General features: G+C 39.4%; 1 protein-coding gene and 1 non-coding gene across 2 annotated transcripts; one reads left to right on the forward strand and one right to left on the reverse strand.

The window, feature by feature from the left end:
- Positions 1 to 1125: 1125 nt before the first annotated feature.
- On the forward strand, positions 1126 to 4579 carry LOC107639428 (expansin-A6). The gene is made up of 3 exons (XM_016342924.3): positions 1126 to 1361; positions 1986 to 2304; positions 3922 to 4579. Exons 1-3 carry the CDS (start codon positions 1211 to 1213, stop codon positions 4229 to 4231), a joined length of 780 nt encoding a protein of 259 aa, XP_016198410.1. The 5' UTR covers positions 1126 to 1210; the 3' UTR covers positions 4232 to 4579.
- A 16732-nt stretch (positions 4580 to 21311) lies between these two features.
- On the reverse strand, positions 21312 to 21419 carry LOC148568381 (small nucleolar RNA R71). The gene has a single exon (XR_015883100.1). It is a non-coding gene; the product is annotated as a small nucleolar RNA R71 (small nucleolar RNA).
- Between the last annotated feature and the right edge of the window lie 705 nt (positions 21420 to 22124).

A 22124-nucleotide genomic window follows, 5' to 3' on the forward strand; every position in this document is an offset into this window, starting at 1 on the left:
AAACGTTGGCACAATAATGACTTGGTTGTTCTGGTTGAATTTCTAACTGATGAAGAGCATGCCATTTATGATGATGTTATTAACATTATTGGTAATATTAAAAGAGAATATTTAAAGTTATTTTATATAATATAATATTTATAATTTTATATACATAATATCTATAATTATATATTTATTATATCTAAAATTATATGATTATTTAAACGATAAACAATAAATATTAAATAAAATAATTTTAGATTATTTAGAGTGATTTTTTTATTGCCTTCTAAATATTATTAAAACGTTATTATATTTCCTTCACTTTGATTAAGCAAGCATTTATATAAAGCTTTTATTTCTCAATTCAGAGGCTATAAATTAGGCTTTAAGGAAGCTCGTCGTGGTTCAGATTGATGCTAAATGTGACTAGACCTTGCTTACGTCCGTAGATAACACGAGTAAATGTAATTAGCATAAAGAATTGATAATTCAAGCGCTTGGCCTTCTCTATTCCATGTCAATTTTTTGCTATGTTTTCCCACACGCATTCATGTGCTTTTGTTTCTTTCTTTAGTTCTTTTCCATCTTTTCCTTCCATGTCTTCTCCCCTGAATTGAACATCAACTTGCATTCCTCACTTTGACCTCCAAACAAAACCAGCATGACGAAGGACCACTTGCGATGCACATGCATATCATCAAATTCATGCTCCATGAATAGTAAGCGACTCCAAAATATTTCTTGTAGGATAAGGAAAAAAATAAATTAATTAAAATAAAATAAAAATAAAAACAAATTGAGCCAATTAAAACGGTGTGTAGTTCATTACATCTACTACAAGAGAGTATATGTCTAAACACAAAAATATTATATATATACAAAAAAGTTAATTATTAAATTATTTATTATGTATTTATATATGAATATATGTATTATTTAAATTATTTTTAATATATATTTTATATATGTAAATAATTTAATAGTTAATTTTTAGTATATTTTGAAGTGAAAATTGTTTGAGAGAGGGAAAGAGATAGAAGCAAGTGGGATTGCATTAATTAGATGGTAAAATAGTTAGAATAGTGAGGTCCCTCACCTCAGCTGATTCCCTTCCCACTCCCACTCCATAAGTACCCCTCTTTCCTCCTCACTTTCCATTCACCCTGAAACCACAAACAACTAACTAACTAGTAACCTCTCTCTCTCTCTCTCCCTCCCTTTTGCAATGGCTGGAATTGTTCTGCTTTGCATTGCATCATTACTGGCGTCTCTCTTTGTTGCAACCACTGCCAGGATCCCCGGCGTTTACGCGGGTGGCCCCTGGCAGTCTGCTCATGCCACTTTCTATGGTGGCAGTGATGCCTCTGGAACTATGGGTAACCACCTTCCTCTTTCCTCTCCTACATTCTCTCAAATTCCTCTCGTTCTTCATTTTGTCACTTTCCTCTGTTTTCCTCTTTTTCTCTCTGTTTTCTTAACTAAAAAGCTAAGTCACCATCACCTTCACCTTCCTGCCTATCACTCACTCCCACTTTCATATACATTTTGCATGCTTTTCATAAAGTTTCATATCTTATTATTAGTCACCACTCACCCAGTAGGATAATTCTTCAGCATCCTAACCCATGCCTTTGTTTTCTTAGGACTCTTTCGCCCATAGTTAAAACATGTCCTGTTTCCATGACAAGTTTACTTTTCTTTTCTTTTCTTTTCCTTTCTGGTCATTATATTTTCCCTTTACCGAAATTCACACAGTTTCTGTCATTTATCCAACCGTCCACCATAAATGTCTCATCCTTCCCTTCACATTTATCCAATTCACTTCTCAAATCTAAAACCCATAACTCACATCAAATGCAACCTCCGACAACGAGCGTGCGTCCAAAGGGGAAAAATAATTTAAACTTTAAAATTGTTTAATGCATTAACTGAAACTATTTTTTTAGTTTTCAGATAAATTTCAACACGACACTGAATGATTTGGTTATTGTTTATTTTAGGAGGTTCTTGCGGTTACGGCAACTTGTACAGCCAAGGGTACGGAGTGAACACAGCAGCACTGAGCACAGCACTATACAACGATGGCTTCAGCTGCGGCGCGTGCTTCGAGATCAAGTGCGACCAAGATCCCCGTTGGTGCAACCCCGGCAATCCTTCCATACTAATAACCGCCACAAACTTTTGCCCACCAAATTTTGCTCTTCCCAGTGATAATGGCGGTTGGTGTAACCCGCCGAGGCCGCACTTCGATCTTGCCATGCCAATGTTCCTCAAGATCGCTCAATACCGCGCGGGAATCGTTCCGGTTGCTTACCGCCGGTGAGTCCTGTTATTTTTTTTTCTTTTGCTAATTGTTTTGGCTTTTTCAGCTTTAATGGAGGTGATTGGTTTTCCCATGATTATGCTGTCTGGTTGCCCAGAAAATATGGGGGAAACTCACATGCCTTAAGAAAAAAAATTAAGTCTGCAATTAGTGTAGAGAGAAAGAGTAACTAATTTTCACATTTTGTGTCTTTTGTTTTTCTTTTATTTATTGCTAGAACTTTTCTTTTTTATTATTATATCTATCTATAAAAAAAGTCATTTCATGCACAAATATGCGATAAATTCTCATTTCATGAATATAATTTTAATAATCTTTGTTTAGATACACTCAGTAAAAGTGAGCTTTGTCTCTAGCTTCTAGTCTGTCAAATCTTTTTAATTTATTTGAAGGTTTTATCGAGGAATGTCTTAAAAAATCATTTCTTAATTCTTTTGAAACTAATAAATTTTATTGGAAGAATATTTTTTGAAATGCTCAATACTTTAAAAATTTAAAAGATTAATTAACCATATATAATCCTTAATTTTTTTTAACTACTACAACATTAGATAACAGAACTTATTTTATTTTTTTATTTATTTTAATGTGTCTAAATATTGATGAGCTATTCAACCAGCTGGTTTAATTTTCTTGTGGAAGGAACAAAGAGTGTGTTAGAATGGCATTAGCAGTTTTAGTTATAACAGTAATCCTAGAAAAGCAAAAAAAATATTCAGAATTTATTTTATTTAATATTCATAATAATTAATAAATACTAAATATTTTATGAGTTGGGACTATATTTGGTCACTAAACATTTCTGCAGACCGAAATCCTCTTTCCGGTGCTTTGTACACTGCCAAAAATACAACAGTACAAACTAGAAAGACCATTCTTCTTTGTCCACAACCACAACACTTAATTTTGCTGCATGCATTTTATAGTTCTACACTTCCACATACATCACCTGATCTGACAGCCTTTATTAATATGCGTTGAGTAATAATAACGCTTTCAATATGTGATATAGGATTATAGGAACAATTACTAGCAAACTTGTTTAATCATTGGTTTATTAGTAAACTTGTTGCCAAATCAATACAGGACTTGGTAAAACAAGAACCTTTTCCCTTTTTTTTTTTTTTAAGTTGTGAAGCTCTGCATTTTTGTGCTTTTAGGCCCGTAGAGTCTATGTTTATTGTTCTGGTGTCTAAGGCCGAATTGACCAAAGTAACCTCTATTGTCACTACTAATACAAGTAGTCATCGGATATTCTAGTCTTTCAATTATTCCATTATAATTATTCATTTATTTTTTAATTACATATTCTCATTTCTTTTAATTATTTTGTGACATATTTTGTGATAACTTACTGTAAATTAATAAGTAAATTGAGGGTATTCTAGTAAATAAACATAAGAAAATTAAATTGTTCCCAGAAAATCAGGGCATAAAGTCAGAAGAACATTTTTAAGTAGATCCATGCTGATTTTGAGACACAAGTCATCCGTAGAAAAGTACAAACCTATGGGCCTTCGTAATCCGTAATAGGAGTATTGATACTATTTTTCTTCTTGCATTCAGCAATACTATCACTTCTAACCTTTTTTTTTATTATTTTAATCTAACAGGGTGCCATGTAGAAAAACAGGAGGTATTAGATTCACAATCAATGGCTTCCGTTACTTCAACCTGGTTCTGATCACCAATGTTGCGGGTGCTGGGGATATCGTGCGCGCGAGTGTGAAAGGTACCAATACTGCGTGGGCAAGCATGAGCCACAACTGGGGGCAAAATTGGCAATCCAATGCCGTTTTAGTGGGCCAGGCTCTCTCCTTTAGAGTCACCGGCAGTGACAAGCGCACCTCAACCTCATGGAATGTGGCACCACCTAATTGGCAGTTTGGACAAACCTTCACGGGCAAGAATTTCCGCGTCTAAAATTGATAAAAAAAAGTTCAACACTAGAAAAAATTGAAATGATATGGCTCCTCTTTGTATTTTTTGGGCTTTGTTTGTTGGTTTGTTTGTTTGAGTTTCCCACCTTAATACTTTCCTCTATTTTCCCGGGAAGTGTTGAAGTGGGTAATATTAAAGCTACCATAGTATTAGTTTTAGAAAAAGTTACAATATAAGTAGGCCATATAAGTATAGTATAAAAATATAAATGTCGGTGGGGGGGGGGGGGGGTATTGAGTACCAATTCCTAGGTGTGATTGTGTTGATAAAGCGTGCGATGTGTTGCGCACTGTTACTATATTATTAATAACCAACCATTTGCAGTCCTTTTTCTTTTTAGTTTTGCTAAAAAATAAACTATTATTTTTACTCATAAAAGTTGAGAAAGTTGAGAATGCTGACAAATTTATCCACAAAAAAAAATAATTACCTAATATATCCATCAATAATAATATCCGTGGGACGAAACTAACCAATTGTTATTCCGGCGTTTAACGCTCCCTACGTGGCACTTCATGGCATGACGTGGCCTGAGGACTTCATACGTGGCCTGCTGAGCATTGACCGTTATAATGAATCCTGAACCCCAAAATTTCTCAAATTCAAACCTTCTTTCATCCCAAACACGAACCCTAGTCCTAGATTCACAAAATTGTTCGAAATTATACCAATGTCGAGGCGAAGACTCTTTACTCCATCTTCGAATGGCAGCGGTAGTATATTTGGAAGCTCAATTTCAAAACGGGTGCATGATAGGAAGTTCAAAGGAAGATGTTTCTGTGGGTTGGGGGTGACGCTGTTGCAGTCGGGGACGGCGATGAATCTTGGGAGGTGGTTCGTCCGTTATCCCAATTGGAAGGTAAACCCGTTGTACACTCTGTTCTATGCGAGGTGAATGTGTGTTTGATTTAATTTTTTTCCATGGATAGCACTCGGACTGCAGCTTTGCATGGGTAGACGAAATCGAAGGTCAGTGGGAGGGTTTGAGGAGAGCACTGTCAGAAAGAAAGATGCACGAAGATGTTAATGAGGCTAAGGCTGAAGTGAAGATGCTCATGAGAATAGGGAGGATTGAAGCTGAAGTTAGTAAACTTAGGTTGTGGCTTGTGATTATGTCAATGGTGGTGGTTTGTAACGTTGTGTGCATTGTGTATCTGCTTTTCAGGAGGTTTTGAGTCTAAGTCGTTCTTAGTGTATGATCATAACAAAATTACCCATGCTCGATTCAAGATCGGATATTTGTGCACATATGGAATCCAAGAAATGCAAACGGAGTCTTATAAGATATGCAACTTGCAAAAATTATCCATTACTAATTGGAATTTTTTTTAGTTTCTATGGCGTTCCAAAATAACATGAAAGACAGGCAAAATAACCTGATAAGTACGTAGTAACTGAGTTACTAAAATGTTCAACTTATAAGTATGAGTTATCAACTACGATTATGAATCCATATCGAAAATTAAAACATAAGCAAAATAGGGTAAAGTATGTGACATATCCAACAATTATAAGATAAACTGCCATGGACATACAAAACAACATAATATAAATACGCTTGCTTCATGGATTTAGAATGGAGTTGCTGCTTCCACTTGATCCTTCTTTCAAGTGTGCAGTTGTTGACCCCCTTTTTTGCTGGTGGACGGAAGGCTGGCTGTGGCCACCTAGTTGAGCTTGATCCTCTAACTGCGGGAGTTGGCATGAAGTCCATGAACTTTGAAGTAGTGCCCTGAAAGGCAGCTTGCATGGTTTGAGGTGTCACAGTGGGTGGCACATGAGAAGCTTGAGGTGATGGACTAACTCTTGTTTGCGTAGTTGGTGTTGGTGGCCTCACAGTAGCCTGAGCAAATGGTGGTTGCTGACTATTTGATGGTGGTCTTCTCAGATTCTTCTTCTTAGGTGGTCTTTTTGCAGTTGGTGGCCTAACTGAAGGAGGCATGACTGGATTAGGAACGGGTTGAGGAACTGGAGTGGTCTCCTGCAACAGTAGGTACACATGAGTGGCATGATTAAACACAACTTATAAAATGAAGTTGTAAAAAACATCACTAGACTCATAGTCGGGCGCTGAGATGCTATTGCTTCAGTTGCTTTAACAGCTTCCAGAGTTTCCTCCCAGAACATCTCCTCTAGTCTTGCTGCCTCCTCTTCATCATCCACAGCAGCCCCAGTAGTTGAAGGGTGTTGACTTGAAGTTTGTGCTCTGATAAACCCCAATTTTGTGGTTTATATTGTGTAGAATTTGGGGGGTTTTGTCAATATTTTTCATGCTTATTCACAAGAATTACATGGTTTTGTGTTCTCTTCCTAATATTACTTCATGATGAAAAACATGCTTCTTTTGCCTTAAAATCGCTATATTTTGAGCTTCTTTTATTACCATTTGATGCTGTCACGTGTTTGTTGAGTGATTTCAGAATTTATAGGGCAAGAATGGCCTAGAAGAGAGAAAAGAAGCATGCACAAGAGGAAGGAACATGAAGATTTGGATTTTGGGAACTTCAGCATGGGCGCGCACGCCCACCTCGCGCGCACGCGTAGATGAGGACAGCTGGAAGCGGTGTGCAAAGATGGACGCATCCGCGTAGATTAGGGAAATCTACACCGGCGCGCACGCGAACATGGCGCGCACGCGCGACAAGCTGCACGTGACCTCATTAAAGGAAATCGTGCCTGGCGATTTCTGAGGCTCAAGAGGCCCAAATTCAAGTTGGTTCTGCATGGAAAAGACCCAAGGATGCTAGGGGATCATTCATTTTACACTTAGACACAATTTTTAGCTAGTTTTTGGTTTTTGTTCTTCTAGAGAGAGAAACCCTTGTTCCTCTCTAGATCTAGTTTGAATTGATCTTCCCTTGTTGAATTCTGAATTGGATCTTGTTAATTACTAGTTTTGATTGCTTAATCTGAATTCCTTAGTATAATGTTGTTTAGACCTTGTGTTAGATTTATGTTTTCTTGTCAATTGTCATTTTATACCTATTTCATGAATCTTGTGAATCTTGAATTGCTAATGTTACATTGACGATTTTCATGGTTAATTGTGTTGTTTGAGTGATTGTATGTTGATAATTGTTAGTGGGTACTTGCTAATTTCAATTTAATTGCACTTTGAATATGTCTTTTGGTAATGCTTACCATGTGTTTGATGAAATATTTTCCTTGATTATGGAGTAGTTTTCTCTACTCTTGGCATAAGCTAGGGGAGTTGAGTGACCTTGAGTAATTGGGTCTCATTGAATTGGTGATTTGAGAACCCTTGGTGGTCAACTTGATACCCATTGACACTAACCCACTACTAATCTAATTAGTAGATAGGTTGAGACTTATGGATTGATGTGATCAAACCTATTTAATGTACTTCAAGCCTAGGAGTAGGCAATACATACTTAAGGCTTTTGGGAAGTAGACTTAATGGGTTGGTACCTCATAATGATCAATATTTAGTATGTAGACAAGGATGGCAATCTCAATTCCCATGCTTAGCCAAGAGTTGCTTTTATCATTCATATTTGAAAACCTAAAAATCCTAAATGCTTTGTCTCAGTTATAGTTATTTGTTTAGTTTTAGAGTAGAATTATATTGGATGTTATCTTATTAGTTTGGAATTGCTCCCTTCTTGCTTTAGTTATTTGAATTAGTTTCTTGTATTTCAAGATTACTTGCTTATTAAGATTCCTAGTTTAATTTCTTGCTCATGACTCGCAACCCCGGAATTCTAACCAATGTTGATGCACATGTTTGCCCATTCCTTGTGAGACGACCCGAAGTTTGAATACTTCGGTTACTTTATTGGGGTTGAACTTGTGACAACCAATTCCTTCTAAATTTGAATCACGGATTATTTGTTGGTTGAGGACTATACTTGCAACGCGAAAAATCTTGTGAAATTCCTTGCCGACGGTATCTGTGCCATCAAATTTTTGGCGCCATTGCCGGGGAATGGTTGCAACATATGCCTTGACATTGGTTATGTGAATATGTGAATATTGTACATAGTTTACTCTCTTTCAATACTTAGCTATAGTTTAGATTTCTTTTGTATGTGTGCTATGACTCCCAAGTTTGATGACTCGGTCTCAACCGAATTCTAGCTTAGCCGAGTTTGACCCTGAGATTGAAAGAATCTTGTTACACACTCGGGAAGTTAGACGGCAGTTGGATTACACGGCTAGTACTTCGGCCTCTCTTGAGGAACATACCAAATCACTAGACGGTACCGAGAGTGACTTGGAGTCCGCTACTTCCTATTCTTCTGTTGGCACTACTAATACATCTTTGCATCTTACAGGTGAGCCATACATGGTAGAGCCACGGCGGATCACTTTGCATGAGCAAGGAGCTCCGGATATCATACTTCAACCTTTGCAAGCAAGGTATCCCAACCTTGATCCAAACTTTGAGCTGAAGAGTAGATTGATAAATTTACTTCCTAAGTATCATGGGTTGCCAGGTCAAGACCCCATCCGACATCTAAAAGATTTCCAAGTTGCTTGTTCTACGGCTCGAAGGCATGGAGCCGATGAGGTGGCTATTATGGTTTTTGCCTTCCCTTTCTCTCTTGAAGAGCAAGCAAAGACATGGTTTTATTCACAATCGGATGAGATTGTGACCAATTGAGATTTCTTGAGAAGAGAGTTTCTAGATAAATTCTTCCCACCGGAGAAGACCGACTACATCTGGAAGGAGATCTCGGGTATAATGTAAAAGGACTAAGAGAGTTTGTATGAGTATTGGACTCGGTTCAAGAGGCTATTGGAATCTTGTCCACACCGTGGATTGAACACTCACTTGCTCATTAGTTACTTCACCAGAGGTCTTTGTGCAGAAGATAGAATATTGCTCACCACTTCTAGTGGCGGTTCCCTTTCAAAAAACAAGACAGAAGGAGAAGCTTGGAGCTTGATAAATGATGTTGCCGAGGCTACACAACACGTAAGGGTGAGAAGTAATCCCCTCAAGGGCATGGTAGAACCGTCACCATACGAAGCAAGCTTGACCAAAGCGCTTGGGGATATGACTACTATCCTCACGCAAATACAAAAAGATCAAAAGGAGTACTATTCCATCCAAGCCATCCAAGCCCCAACCCAAGTTGCTCAACTTGAAGGCCCTCCTAGAATTTGTGGTTTGTGCTCTAGAACCACACATTACACCGATCAATGCCATCAAATTCAAGAGGAGCATGCCCTTGTCGTGGCCAATGTGAATTATAACAACCGTCCGCCCTATCCTTCTCAAGGCCAAAAGAACTACTCTCATGGTAGTAATCAAAATCAAAGGTGGAGGGATAATGCACAAGGGAGCAATCAAAACCAAAGATGGAACAACTCTTCTTCTCATTACAACAACAACCAATCTTCATCTCAATACCACCATAACAACAACAACCACCAAGCCAACCAAAATCACCACAACCAAAACCAAAGCAACTACACCAAATACCAAGCACAACACCATAGACAACAATCCAACCAATCCTCTTCATCTTCCACCAATCAATTTGATGAGCTTAGAGCCGCTATGGAGAAACGGGACGAGAGCTACAAGGCTTAATTCGATACCATGGGCGCTCAATTGGCCAATCTTACCGACATGATCTCGAAGATGTTCATGTCCTCCTCCAAAAACACCAACCAACCCTCAAGCTCTTCTAGCCTTCCTTCCCAACCCCTTCCAAACTCCAAGGGCGGTCTCAACGCCATCACACTACAGTCGGGGACCATATTGGAGGAGATACCTCCTAGGGTCATGGAAGACATCCATGAGGGAGAGGTGGTCGTTGAAGCTCCATATGAAGAGGAGGAGGTAGACAAAAGGCATGATGAAGAAGGAGTAAGCCTTAAGGAACCCAAGAGGAAAGCTATAGTGGATGAGTCCATTCCTATCCCATTCCCTTCATTGGTAAGAAGACCCCAGAATTTGATTTGAACATGCTTCAAGTGTTCAAGAAAGTTGAGGTAACCATACCACTTCTTGATGCTATCCAACAAATTCTGAAGTATGCAAAATTTCTGAAAGACTTATGTACACACAAGGATAGGATAGGAGAGTTGGAGACATTATCCTTGGGTAGTTCAATTTCTTCCTTGATGGAACCTATTCCAAAGAAATGTGGTGACCCTGGACCTTGTTTGGTGTCTTGTTGTATTGGTGGGCACACTTTTCATGACTGTATGTGTGATCTAGGAGCTTGCATAAGCATCATGCCACTTTCTATCTTTGTGCGGTTGAATTTAGCTCCATTAAAGAAGTCGGCGGCGAAGTTTGCCTTAGCCGATAAGAGTGTGATCACTGTGATGGGAATAGCAGAAGATGTACTTGTGGCAATCAAGGACTTGGTCTTTTCGGTTGACTTTTACATCCTTGAAATATCTCCAACAGAAAATAGAAGCTCATCCTCCGTTCTACTTGGTAGACCCTTCCTTAAGACCTCTAAATTCAAGTTAGATGCCTTTACCGGCACATATTCCTTTGAGGTTGAAGACAAGACTATCAAGTTCAATTTGGAAGAAGCCATGAAGCATCCTCTCGAAGAGTATTCCGTTCTCCGATGTGATGTAATTGATGAAGTGGTAGCGAAAGTGCGAGAAGAAGACCACAACAAGTTATGATACCCTATTGTTGAAGAGACGGATGAGCAAGAGGATGAACAAGAGAAAGTTGTTGAAAGTGAACTCCGTGAGCTGGATGAAAAGGAACCTCAGCTTGAGGCAAAGAGTGAATTGAAGCCTCTTCCATCTCATTTGAAGTATGCTTTCTTAGAGGACAACCAAAAGTTTCCAGTCATTATTGCTAGTGAGCTTTCTAGTGAAGAAGAAGAAAAGCTCCTAGATGTTCTAAGAAAGTACAAGAAGGCAATTGGTTGGAGCCTAGCCGATATTGTGGGGATTGACCCCCGCAAGTGCATGCATTGTATATTTCTCCAAGAGGGAGCTAAGCCGGTTAGGCAACCGCAAAGGAGGCTCAACCCAACCATCCTTGATGTGGTAAAGAAGGAGGTCACTAGGCTACTTGATGCGGGTATCATATACCCAATTTCTGACAGTGAGTGGGTGAGCCTGGTCCAGGTTGTTCCCAAGAAATCGGGCATCAATGTGGTTAAAAAGGATGATGGTGAAGTGGTCACCAAGAGAGTACAAAATGCATGGCGAGTGTGCATCGATTATAGAAGGTTGAATGCTGCTACAAGGAAGGACCACTATCCTTTGCCCTTTATCGATCAGATGTTGGACCGTTTGGTAGGTAAATCCCATTATTGCTTTCTTGATGGATTCACTGGTTACTTCCAGATTCACATTGCTCCTGAAGATCAGGAAAAGACCACATTCGCTTGCCCTTTTGGCACCTTTGCCTACAAAAGGATGCCATTTGGACTATGTAATGCACCTGCTACTTTTCAGCGGTGTATGACCAGTGTCTTTTCCAATCTAATGGAGAATTGTCTGGAAGTCTTTATGAATGACTTCAGTGTTTATGGAACTTTATTTGATTGTTGCTTAGAGAACTTGGCCAAGGTCTTAGCTAGATGTGTTGACACTAACCTTGTCTTGAATTTTGAAAAATGTCACTTTATGGTAAGACAAGGCATAGTGTTAGGACATGTGGTATCTAGTGAAGGCATTTCTGTAGACCCGGCCAAGGTCGATGTTATCACCACTTTACCTCACCCCTCATCTGTGAGGGAGGTTCGCTCGTTTTTGGGACATGTAGGATTCTACAGGCGCTTTATTAAAGATTTCAGTAAAATTGCTTTGCCATTGTCGCGCCTACTCCAAAAGGATGTGGACTTTGAGTTTGACAGTGTATGTGTGAAAGCGTTTGAAAAGTTAAGGAGAGTTCTCACCACAGCACCGATTGTGCGAGGCCCCAACTGGACGCTGCCATTCGAGATAATGTGCGATGCGTCGAACCATGCTGTAGGTGCCGCGCTTGCACAGCGCGATGGTAAACTCCCTTATGTCATTGCTTACTCTTCTAAAACGTTGGATGCAGCACAATCCAACTATACCACTACAGAAAAAGAACTCCTAGCTATTTTTCATGCTTTAGATAAATTCAGATCTTATTTGCTAGGGTCCAAGATAGTAGTATACACGGATCATGCAGCTTTGAAGTATCTGTTGACAAAGAATGAGTCAAAACTTAGACTCATACGTTGGATCTTGCTTTTGCAAGAATTCGACATTGAGATTAGGGACCGGAGTGGGTCTCAAAACTTGGTTGCTGATCATTTAAGCCGCCTTGAGAATTTGAAATTTGACCTATTTTCGATCAATGACTCATTCCCATTGGATAGTTTGCATGCTGTGTTGGATAGCTTTCCTTGGTTTGCCCTAATGGCAAACTACTTGGTTGCGAAAATCTTCCCTCCCAACTTTTCTAAAAACCAAAGGTACAAGTTGAGGAATGACTCCAAATACTACATTTGGGATGACCCTCACTTGTGAAAGAGGGGAGTGGACCAAGTAATTCGAAGATGTGTGCCGAAATTTGAAATTCAACCTATTCTTGAAGCTTGCCATTCGTCCGAATATGGTGGCCACTTTGGCCCACAAAGAACAGCTAAAAAGGTGTTGGATTGTGGATTCTGGTGGCCAACCTTATTCAAGGATGCTAACCGGTTCTGTGTGTCTTGCCATCAGTGTTAGAAGTCGGGAAACACGTCCTAAAGGGATGAGATGCCTCAGCAACCTATGTTGTTCTATGAGATATTTGATGTATGGACATTGACTTTATGGGACCGTTTCCCAACTCAGGTGGGTATCTATATATTCTGTTAGCGGTTGACTACGTGTCAAAGTGGGTAGAAGCAATACCTACCCGCCTTGACAACACCAATATCGTCATTTCTTTATTAGAAATCACATTGTATGCCGTTATGGGTCGCCACGAGCAATCGTGAGTGACCAAGGATCTCACTTTTGTAACAGGAAAGTAGAGGCACTGCTCAAGCGCTATGGGGTATTGCATAAGGTTGCCACTGCTTATCACCCACAGACCAACGGACAAGCGGAAGTGTCCAACCAGGAGATTAAGAGAATCTTGGAGAAAGTGGTAAATCCACAAAGGAAGGATTGGAGCTTCCGGTTAGGAGATGCACTATGGGTGTATAGGACGGTCTACAAGACTCCGTTAGGGATGAGCCCCTTCCGGATCGTCTATGGTAAGGCATGCCACCTTCCAGTGGAAATTGAGCACAGAGCCTTGATGACTTGCATCATCTACCCTTCTTTCTTGCATAAAGAAGACCATAGAAGAGCATAAATCTCATTTGATCAGTACAATTCATGCATTATTTGATGAATATTATGGTACACTACTTTGAAATGAGTTGTGCTGAATTTCAGGTGAAGAAGGCATCGAAAATGGGTAGAAGACAAACAAGAAGCTAGGCGTGTGAAACTGGTGTGCCACTTGGAGCAAACGCCACAAAAATGCACTGGCGTGGCACGCCAGGAGCTGGGCGTGGCACGCCAGGAGCTGGGCGTGGCACGCCAGTACTAAAGTCCAGAGAAGAAGTCCAAGCATGCATGAGGGCGTGGCACGCCAGGGACTAGGCGTGGCACGCTAGTACAAAATTCCAGAGAGCAAAATGGAGGACACAAAAGGGGCGTGGCACGCCTGACCCATCAACTACTATGGGCGTGCCACTTGAGCAAAGGGGCGTGGCACGCCAACTCACCATTCCAAGAAGAACCTCCACTATGCCGTGCCACTTGGTATCAAAGGCGTGGCACGCCAGCCCCAAGAAGTCACTTGGGCGTGCCACTTGAGAACCCAGGCGTGGCACGTCAAGCTCGAAGAGTTCACAAATCCATGGGCATGCCACTTGAGCAGCATGGCGTGGCACGCTGGTACAACACTCTAGAGAAGGGGCTGAAGGCAATTGAAGACTGGGCGTGCCACTTGAGCAACCAGGCGTGGCACGCCAATGCACAAAGGACCAAAAGCAAGGACTGGGCGTGCCAATTGGTATCGAAGGCGTGGCACGCCAACCTTAGCATTTCACTATGGCGTGCCACTTGAAGGCTGGGGTGTGGCATGCCAGCTACTGGAACCAAGATAAGATCATGGGCATGGCACGCCAGCCTTTAGGCGTGGCACGCTGGTATAAGTTTCCAGAGAGGATGAAGGAGACCAATTACATGGGGCGTGCCACTTGGTATCGAAGGCGTGGCACGCCACTCACCATTCTTCACTTAGGCGTGCCACTTGAGCAACCAGGCGTGGCACGCCAATGTCATTCAGAGAGCAAAGAAGCATTGGGGCGTGCCACTTGAGTTCATGGCGTGGCACGCCAAACAGAGGAACCACTCACTCACAAAAGGGGCGTGGCACGCCAGACCATGGGCGTGCCACGCGAGTTCAAGTTTCCAGAGGCAAAGAGAAGTGAGAAAGGCAAGGGGCGTGCCACTTGAGTTCGAAGGCGTGGCACGCCAAGGTTGTTAGAGGGACGAGCGTGCCACTTGAAGGATTGGGCGTGGCACGCTAAGCTAGAAATGAAGGGCACGTGACATGTCAGAAAAGCGCCAGCCACACGCCAACTGAGAAGTCACGCTTATTGAGTGTTTTCTTTTCCCTCCAAAATGTAAATGAAATTCCTTTTAGCAAATCAAAGAGAAGATGAAGAGAAGAAGAATTTCACTATTATCAATCCATCAAGTACAACAGAGCTCCCTCTCTCAATGAGAGGGAAGTTAGCTATTCATAGCTCAAAAAGTACTCAAAAGTGAAGTGTAAAAGTGGATCTAAAACTGACTGCTTAACCTCCCTTCTTCAGTACTAATTCTTTTATTTTACTAGGAGTAGTATAAATACCCCCAAGGAGTACTGAAGAAGTGGGGTTAAGCAGTCAGTTTTAGATCCACTTTTACACTTCACTTTTGAGTACTTTTTGAGCTATGAATAGCTAACTTCCCTCTCATTGAGAGAGGGAGCTCTGTTGTACTTGATGGATTGATAATAGTGAAATTCTTCTTCTCTTCATCTTCTCTTTGATTAGCTAAAAGGAATTTTGTTCTTAATGCTTAGTATTCAATTATCTTGGGAAAGAGATTGAATGCAATTGGGTTTCATGGGAACCTTGGGAAAGGAAACATGAAACCATGCTTGAAATCCCTTCTCACACTTGAGTAGAATCTGGGTTTTGGTGTTTGGATATGTGACATATAATCCTCCCTCTACTTGGACCTATAATGGTGTGTGGTATAATTAGGGACCAAGCATATCTCTCTTCATGAGCAATTAGACCAAGGAATTGGCTATTGATCAAGATCTGAGAGATTGAGTCACCAAGGGATTGGGGCTCAATCAATCATGATTGCCAAGAGGTCAATGAGTTGCATGATTGAAGAGGATATAAGCTAGATTTGATCCAAAGAGACAACATCTCCCAATCTCAATGAAATTCCCCATTCTTATCTATCTATTTCTTTACAGCTTATTTTTACATTCAGCAATTTCCCATTCCCATTTACATTCAAGTCATTTATGATTCTGCACTTTACATTCTGCCATTTATATTCCTGCACTTTATTGCTTTTCTTTATATTCTAGTCATTTACATTTATGTCATTTACATTTATGTCATTTACAATTCTGCACTTTACAATCCTGTTGATCCGCTTGACTAATTCATCAATTGATTAAAACTGCTCGAATTTGCCAATCTCTGTGGATATGATCCCACTCCACTGTGGGTTATTACTTGACGATAATTTTGGTGTGCTTGCCAAAAGAACTAATTCACCAATTTTGAATGAGGTGTGAATTTTAAGTCATCAAGCCTATTGGGCGGTAAAGCAGTGTAACATGGATTTCACCAAGGCGGGTGCGGCCAGGAAATTACAACTAGAGGAGCTTGAGTGCTTGAGGATGGAGGCATATGAGAATGCCCGGATATACAAGGAGAAGACTAAAGCCTTTCACGATCACCACATCCAAAGGAAGGATTTTCAAGAAGGTGATGAGGTTCTCCTCTACAACTTGAGGCTGCGATTTATGCCTGGCAAGCTCCGTTCTAGATGGGAAGGACCCTTCAAGGTGAAAGAGATAAAGCCCTATGGAGTGGTAGAATTATTTGACCCTCAAAGTGACACAACTTTCAAAGTGAATGGACATATAGTGAAGAAGTACCATGGCTACAAGTCACCAAGAGAAGTGGAAGTGCTCCTACTTGAGGATGCACCAAAAGGAGAGGAAGCTTAAGCGAAGGACCGTCCAACTTAAGGACGTTAAAGAAAAGTGCTTGGTGGGAGGCACCCCACTGTGGTAAGATCTTCCTTGTGTATATCTTCTTGCTTTTAGCTTTAGATTCTTGTGAATTTTGTGACTTCTTGATGTTGTTGATTGCTTAGGAATGCTAGTTTTATTGTTCTTGTTGGATAACTAGGATATTCATATAGAATTCATCATTTTGGTATGGATGAATTGTTGAAGTAGAGAGAATGCTATGTTTGGAATAGTACATGAATTTGTGAGTGTTTTCTTGACTACTAGCTTAAACACCTGCCAAGAACATGTTAGGATAGCCCTTTCTATGTTGCTTAACAAAAAATAAAAAAAAAGAAGGGAAAAAGGGCATCCGTGCCCAAGCGTGCTGTGCGCGCGCGCCGGTGGTACATTTTATACTCCTGGTACAAAAACCAAAGAGTTATGCATACCTTATGCCCACTTCGTGTCAGGCCCCCACGCGCCAGCGTGCGTGACTCCTGCGCGCCCCTCCATACTTAGCCATCGACACGCAAGCGCACAGTGCGCGCGCGCATCGGTTGTGCCATTTGAACTCCCTGGTACAAAAACCAGAGTGTTATGCCATATTTGTGCCTATTATGTGCCTACACTGACGCGCAGGCGTACTTGGCGCGTCCACGTCGGTCGCCAATTCGATCAGGCACGCGTCCGCGCACTGTGCGTGTCCGCGCCGCCTGTGCTGCATGCCACTCTAGTACAAGGAAACCGAGAGTTAGGCCTACTTTGTGCCAACTCTGTGCTAGGAGCCCAACTGACTTCACGCGTACGCACCCTAGACACGTACGCGTCCCTCGCTCAACCCTCACCGATGCACCAGCGCACCGTGCGCGCGCGCGTCGGTCGCGTGAACTAGTTTTAAAGCTTGCGCGCCCTGTTTCTTCCTTCTCTCACCCTCTTTCATGTTTCTTTCTTCTTCTTTCTATATCACTTCTCTTCTCTTCTTATTCTTCTTCCATACTTCACCACCGTCTCCGGCCACTCACCGGCGACCACCACCACCTCCGGTGGCCCTACATCTCTTCTATCTCTTTCTCATTTTCACAACAAGAAAATTCTACCTTGATTCTTTTACACTTCTCAAGGTTTTACTTCTTCTATATCTCTTCTCTTACTTTCTTTGCATATCCTCCTTTTCTAGTTAGATGTTTCTTGTTGATTCACTTATTTTCCCTTTTAGTTGCATGCTTATACTACTCACTTTTTGTTTGTTTACTTTTTCCTTCTTCTTGCTTTTCCATGGATGTTGAATTTGAGTTTTCATTTGCTTTAATAGATCTTCTTGATTGTTTTTCATTATCTTTGTCAGTGGATGATGTTGTGTCATGATTGATATTTCATTTTGGGCTTCTAATTGGTTGAGTATCTCATATGGGCCCTAGTAACTAGTTTAGTATAAATAGAATTTTTTACTATTGTGTTAGACATCTTTTGATCATGTTTTGATGATTGAACCCTCTTTGGGAGGCTGGCCATTTGGCCATGCCTGGACCATTATCACTTATGTATTTTCAACGGTAGAGTTTCTACACACCATAGATTAAGGTGTGGAGCTCTGCTGTTCCTCATGAATTAATGCAAAGTACTATTGTTTTTCTATTCAATTCGAGCCTATTTCTTCTCTAAGATATTCATTCGCACACAAGAACATGATGAATGTGATGATTATGTGACGCTCATCATCATTCTCACTTATGAACGCGTGCCTGACAAACACTTCCGTTCTACATGGAAACAAGCTTGAATGTGTATCTCTTAGCCTCCTGATCGTGAGATCAGGTCTTCGTGGTATAGGCTAGAATTATTGGTGGCCATTCTTGAGATCCGGAAAGTCTAAACCTTGTCTGTGGTATTCCGAGTAGGATCCGGAAAGGGATGGCTGTGACAAGCTTCAAACTCATGAGTGCTGGGCGTAGTGACAGACGCAAAAGGATTACTGAATCCTATTCCAGCAGGATCGAGAACCGACAGATGATTAGCCGTGCGGTGACAGCGCATTTTGGACCATTTTCACTGAGAGGACGGGATGTAGCCATTGACAACAGTGATGCCCTACATACAGCTTGCCATGGAAAGGAGTATGAATGATTGGATGAAAGTAGTAGGAAAGTAGAGGTTCAGAAGGAACAAAAGCAACTTCATACGCTTATCTGAAATTCTCACCAATGAATTACATAAGTATTTCTATCCTATTTTATATTTTAATTATATTTTAATTATTAAATCTCCATAACGAATTGAATCCGCCTGACTGAGATCTACAAGGTGACCATAGCTTGCTTCAAGCCGACAATCTCTGTGGGATCGACCCTTACTCACGTAAGGTTTATTACTTGGACGACCCAGTGCACTTGCTGGTTAGTTGTGCGAAGTTGTGACAAAGAACTAAGATTATGAACGTGCGTATTAAGTTTTTGACGCCGTTACCAAGGAATGAACGATCACGATTTTGCCACACCAAGTTTTTGGCGCCGTTGCCGGGGTATTATTCGAGTTTGGACAACTGACGGTTCATCTTGTTGCTCAGATTAGGTAATTTTATTTTAATTTTAAGCTTTTTGTTTTTATTATTTTTAATTTTCAAAAAATTTTCAAAAAAAATATTTTAATTAATTTATGTTCTTCAGAATTTTTAAGAATGAATTCTAGTGTTTCAAATGATGCTTTTATCATCACAGGAGCTAGTTGATTCCCATCAATTTGGCTGTTGTATGTAATGTCCTGCTGAAGCTTGTTCTGCCCTGTCTAATCTCTTTAGACTGAAGCTTTAGACTAACATTGCATGATTCTTGGAATTCTTATTAAAAATTTTGAAATCCTTATTTTCTTTTTCAAAATAATTTTCGAAAAATACCAAAAAAAAATTAATAAAATCATAAAATAAAAAAATAATTGATGTTTCTTGTTTGAGTCTAGTGTCAAATTGTAAGTTTGGTGTCAATTGCATATTTTTATAATTTTCTTTAATTTTTGAAAATTCATCATATGTTCTTCATAATCTTCAAGTTGTTCTTGATGATTTTCTATGTTTGATCTTTAATTTTTCTTGTTTTGTGTCTTTTATTGTTTTCCATATGTATTTTCAATTTGTTAGTGTCTAAAGTTTGAAAATTTCTAAGTTTGGTGTCTTGCATGTTTTTCTTTTCTTAAATATTTTCAAAAATAAGTTCTTGGTGTTCATCTTGACATTCAAAGTGTTCTTGGTGTTCATCTTGACATTCAAAGTGTTCTTGCATGCATTGTGTGTTTTGATTCATAATTTTCATGTTTGGAGTCTTTTTCATGTTTTTCTCTCTCATCATTAAAATTCAAAAATAAAAAAATATCTTTCCCTTATTTTGCTCATAATTTTCGAAAATTTGAATTGATTTAGTCATAAAGTTTTAAAATTCAATTGTTTCTTATTAGTCAAGTCAATTTTCAATTTAAAATTTCTATCTTTTTCAAATCTTTTTCAAAAATCAATTCTTTTTCATTTGTTTTTACATATTTTTCGAATTTTTTTTTATTTTTATTGAATTTCAAAATCTTTTTCTTATTCTTACTTCATATTTTCGAAAATCTCACTAACATTTAATGTTTTGATTCAAAAAAATTTTTCAAGTTGTTACTTGCCTATTAAGAAAGGTTCAATCTTTAAATTTTAAAATCATATCTTTTTGTTTCTTGTTAGTCAAGTAATCAACTTTAATTTTCAAAATCAAATATTTTTAAATTTCTTTTTCAAATCTTTTTCAAAATCAATTTCAAAATCTTTTCTAACTTCTTTTCTAACTTCTTATCTTTTCAAAAATTGATTTTCAAATCTTTTTCAAGTAACTACTTGACTTTTTGTTTGATTTTAAAAAGTTTACTATTTCAATCATATCTTTTTCAAAACCACCTAACTAATTCTCTCTCTAATTTTCGAAAACTCCTCCCCTCTTTTTCAAAATTCCTTTTTAATTAACTAATTGTTTTAAATTTTAATTTGATTTAATTTTATTTTCTTTTCTTAATTTTTGAATTTTAACTTTAATTTTAAATTAAAAACAAAAATATTTTTATTTTATTTTGTTTAATTTTTGAATTCTTTCCCCTCTCATCTCCTTCTAATTATTTATTTATCCACTAACACTTCTCTTTCACTCAAAAATTCGAACCCACTCTTATCCTCTGTGTTCGAATTCTTATCTTTTCCTTCTCCCATTCTTCTATTCTTATACTCATATAAGGAATCTCTATACTGTGACATAGAGGATTCCATATTTTCTTTTGTGTTCTCTTCTTTTTCATATGAGCAGGAACAAGGATAAGAACACTCTTGTTGAAGCTGATCCTGAACCTGAAAGAACTCTGAAGAGGAAGCTAAGGGAAGCTAAAGCACAACTCTCTAGAGAAAATCTGACAGAAATTTTCGAAAAAGAAGGAGACATGGCCGAAAATAATAACAATACAAGGAAGATGCTTGGTGACTTTACTGCACCAAATTTCAACTTGCATGGAAGAAGCATCTCAATTCTTGCCATTGGAGCAAACAATTTTGAGCTAAAGTCTCAATTAGTTTCTCTGATGCAACAGAACTGCAAGTTTCATGGACTTTCAACAGAAGATCCTTTTTAGTTCTTAACTGAATTCTTGCAGATCTGTGATACTGTTAAGACCAATGGGGTTGACTCCGAGGTCTATAGGCTTATGCTTTTCCCATTTGCTGTAAGAGACAGAGCTAGAATATGGTTGGACTCTCAACCTAAAGACAGCTTGAACTCTTGGGATAAGCTGGTCAGGGCTTTTTTAGCCAAGTTCTTTCCTCCTCAAAAGCTTAGCAAGCTTAGAGTGGATGTTCAAACCTTCAAACAGAAAGAAGGTGAATCCCTCTATGAAGCTTGGGAGAGATACAAGTAACTGACCAAAAAGTGTCCTTCTGACATGCTTTCAGAATGGACCATCCTGGATATATTCTATGATGGTCTGTCTGAACTATCAAAGATGTCATTGGACCATTCTGCAGGTGGATCCATTCACCTAAAGAAAATACCTGCAGAAGCTCAGGAACTCATTGACATGGTTGCAAATAACAAGTTCATGTACACTTCTGAAAGGAATCCTGTGAGTAATGGGACGCCTTAGAGGAAGGGAGTTCTTGAAATTGATACTCTGAATGCCATATTGGCTCAGAATAAAATATTAACTCAGCAAGTCAATATGATTTCTCAGAGTCTGAATGGATTGCAAGCTGCATCCAACAGTACTAAAGAGGCATCTTCTGAAGAAGAAGCTTATGATCCTGAGAACCCTGCAATAGCAGAGGTGAATTACATGGGTGAACCCTATGGAAACACCTAAAATCTCTCATGGAGAAATCATCCAAATTTCTCATGGAAGGATCAACAAGAGCCTCAACAAGGCTTTAATAATGGTGGAAGAAACAGGTTTAGCAATAGCAAGCCTTTTCCATCATCCACTCAGCAACAGACAGAGAATTCTGAGCAGAATCCATCTAGCTTAGCAAATATAGTCTCTGATCTATCTAAGGCCACTCTAAGTTTCAGGAATGAAACAAGGTTCTCCATCAGAAATTTGGAGGCACAAGTGGGCCAGCTGAGTAAAAGAGTCACTGAAACTCCTCCTAGTACTCTC

The sequence above is a fragment of the Arachis ipaensis genome, chromosome B4, assembly GCF_059453495.1.
Source record: "Arachis ipaensis isolate K30076 ecotype BB chromosome B4, ASM5945349v1, whole genome shotgun sequence".
Taxonomy (NCBI): Eukaryota; Viridiplantae; Streptophyta; class Magnoliopsida; order Fabales; family Fabaceae; genus Arachis; species Arachis ipaensis.

Bases quoted from the DNA above. Each gene is read 5' to 3' on its own strand.
- LOC107639428 (XM_016342924.3), top strand. From the start codon at position 1,211: ATGGCTGGAATTGTTCTGCTTTGCATTGCATCATTACTGGCGTCTCTC. The intron at 1,362-1,985 runs GTAACCACCTTC...TGTTTATTTTAG, and splicing joins TGATGCCTCTGGAACTATGG to GAGGTTCTTGCGGTTACGGC. The intron at 2,305-3,921 runs GTGAGTCCTGTT...TTAATCTAACAG, and splicing joins GTTCCGGTTGCTTACCGCCG to GGTGCCATGTAGAAAAACAG.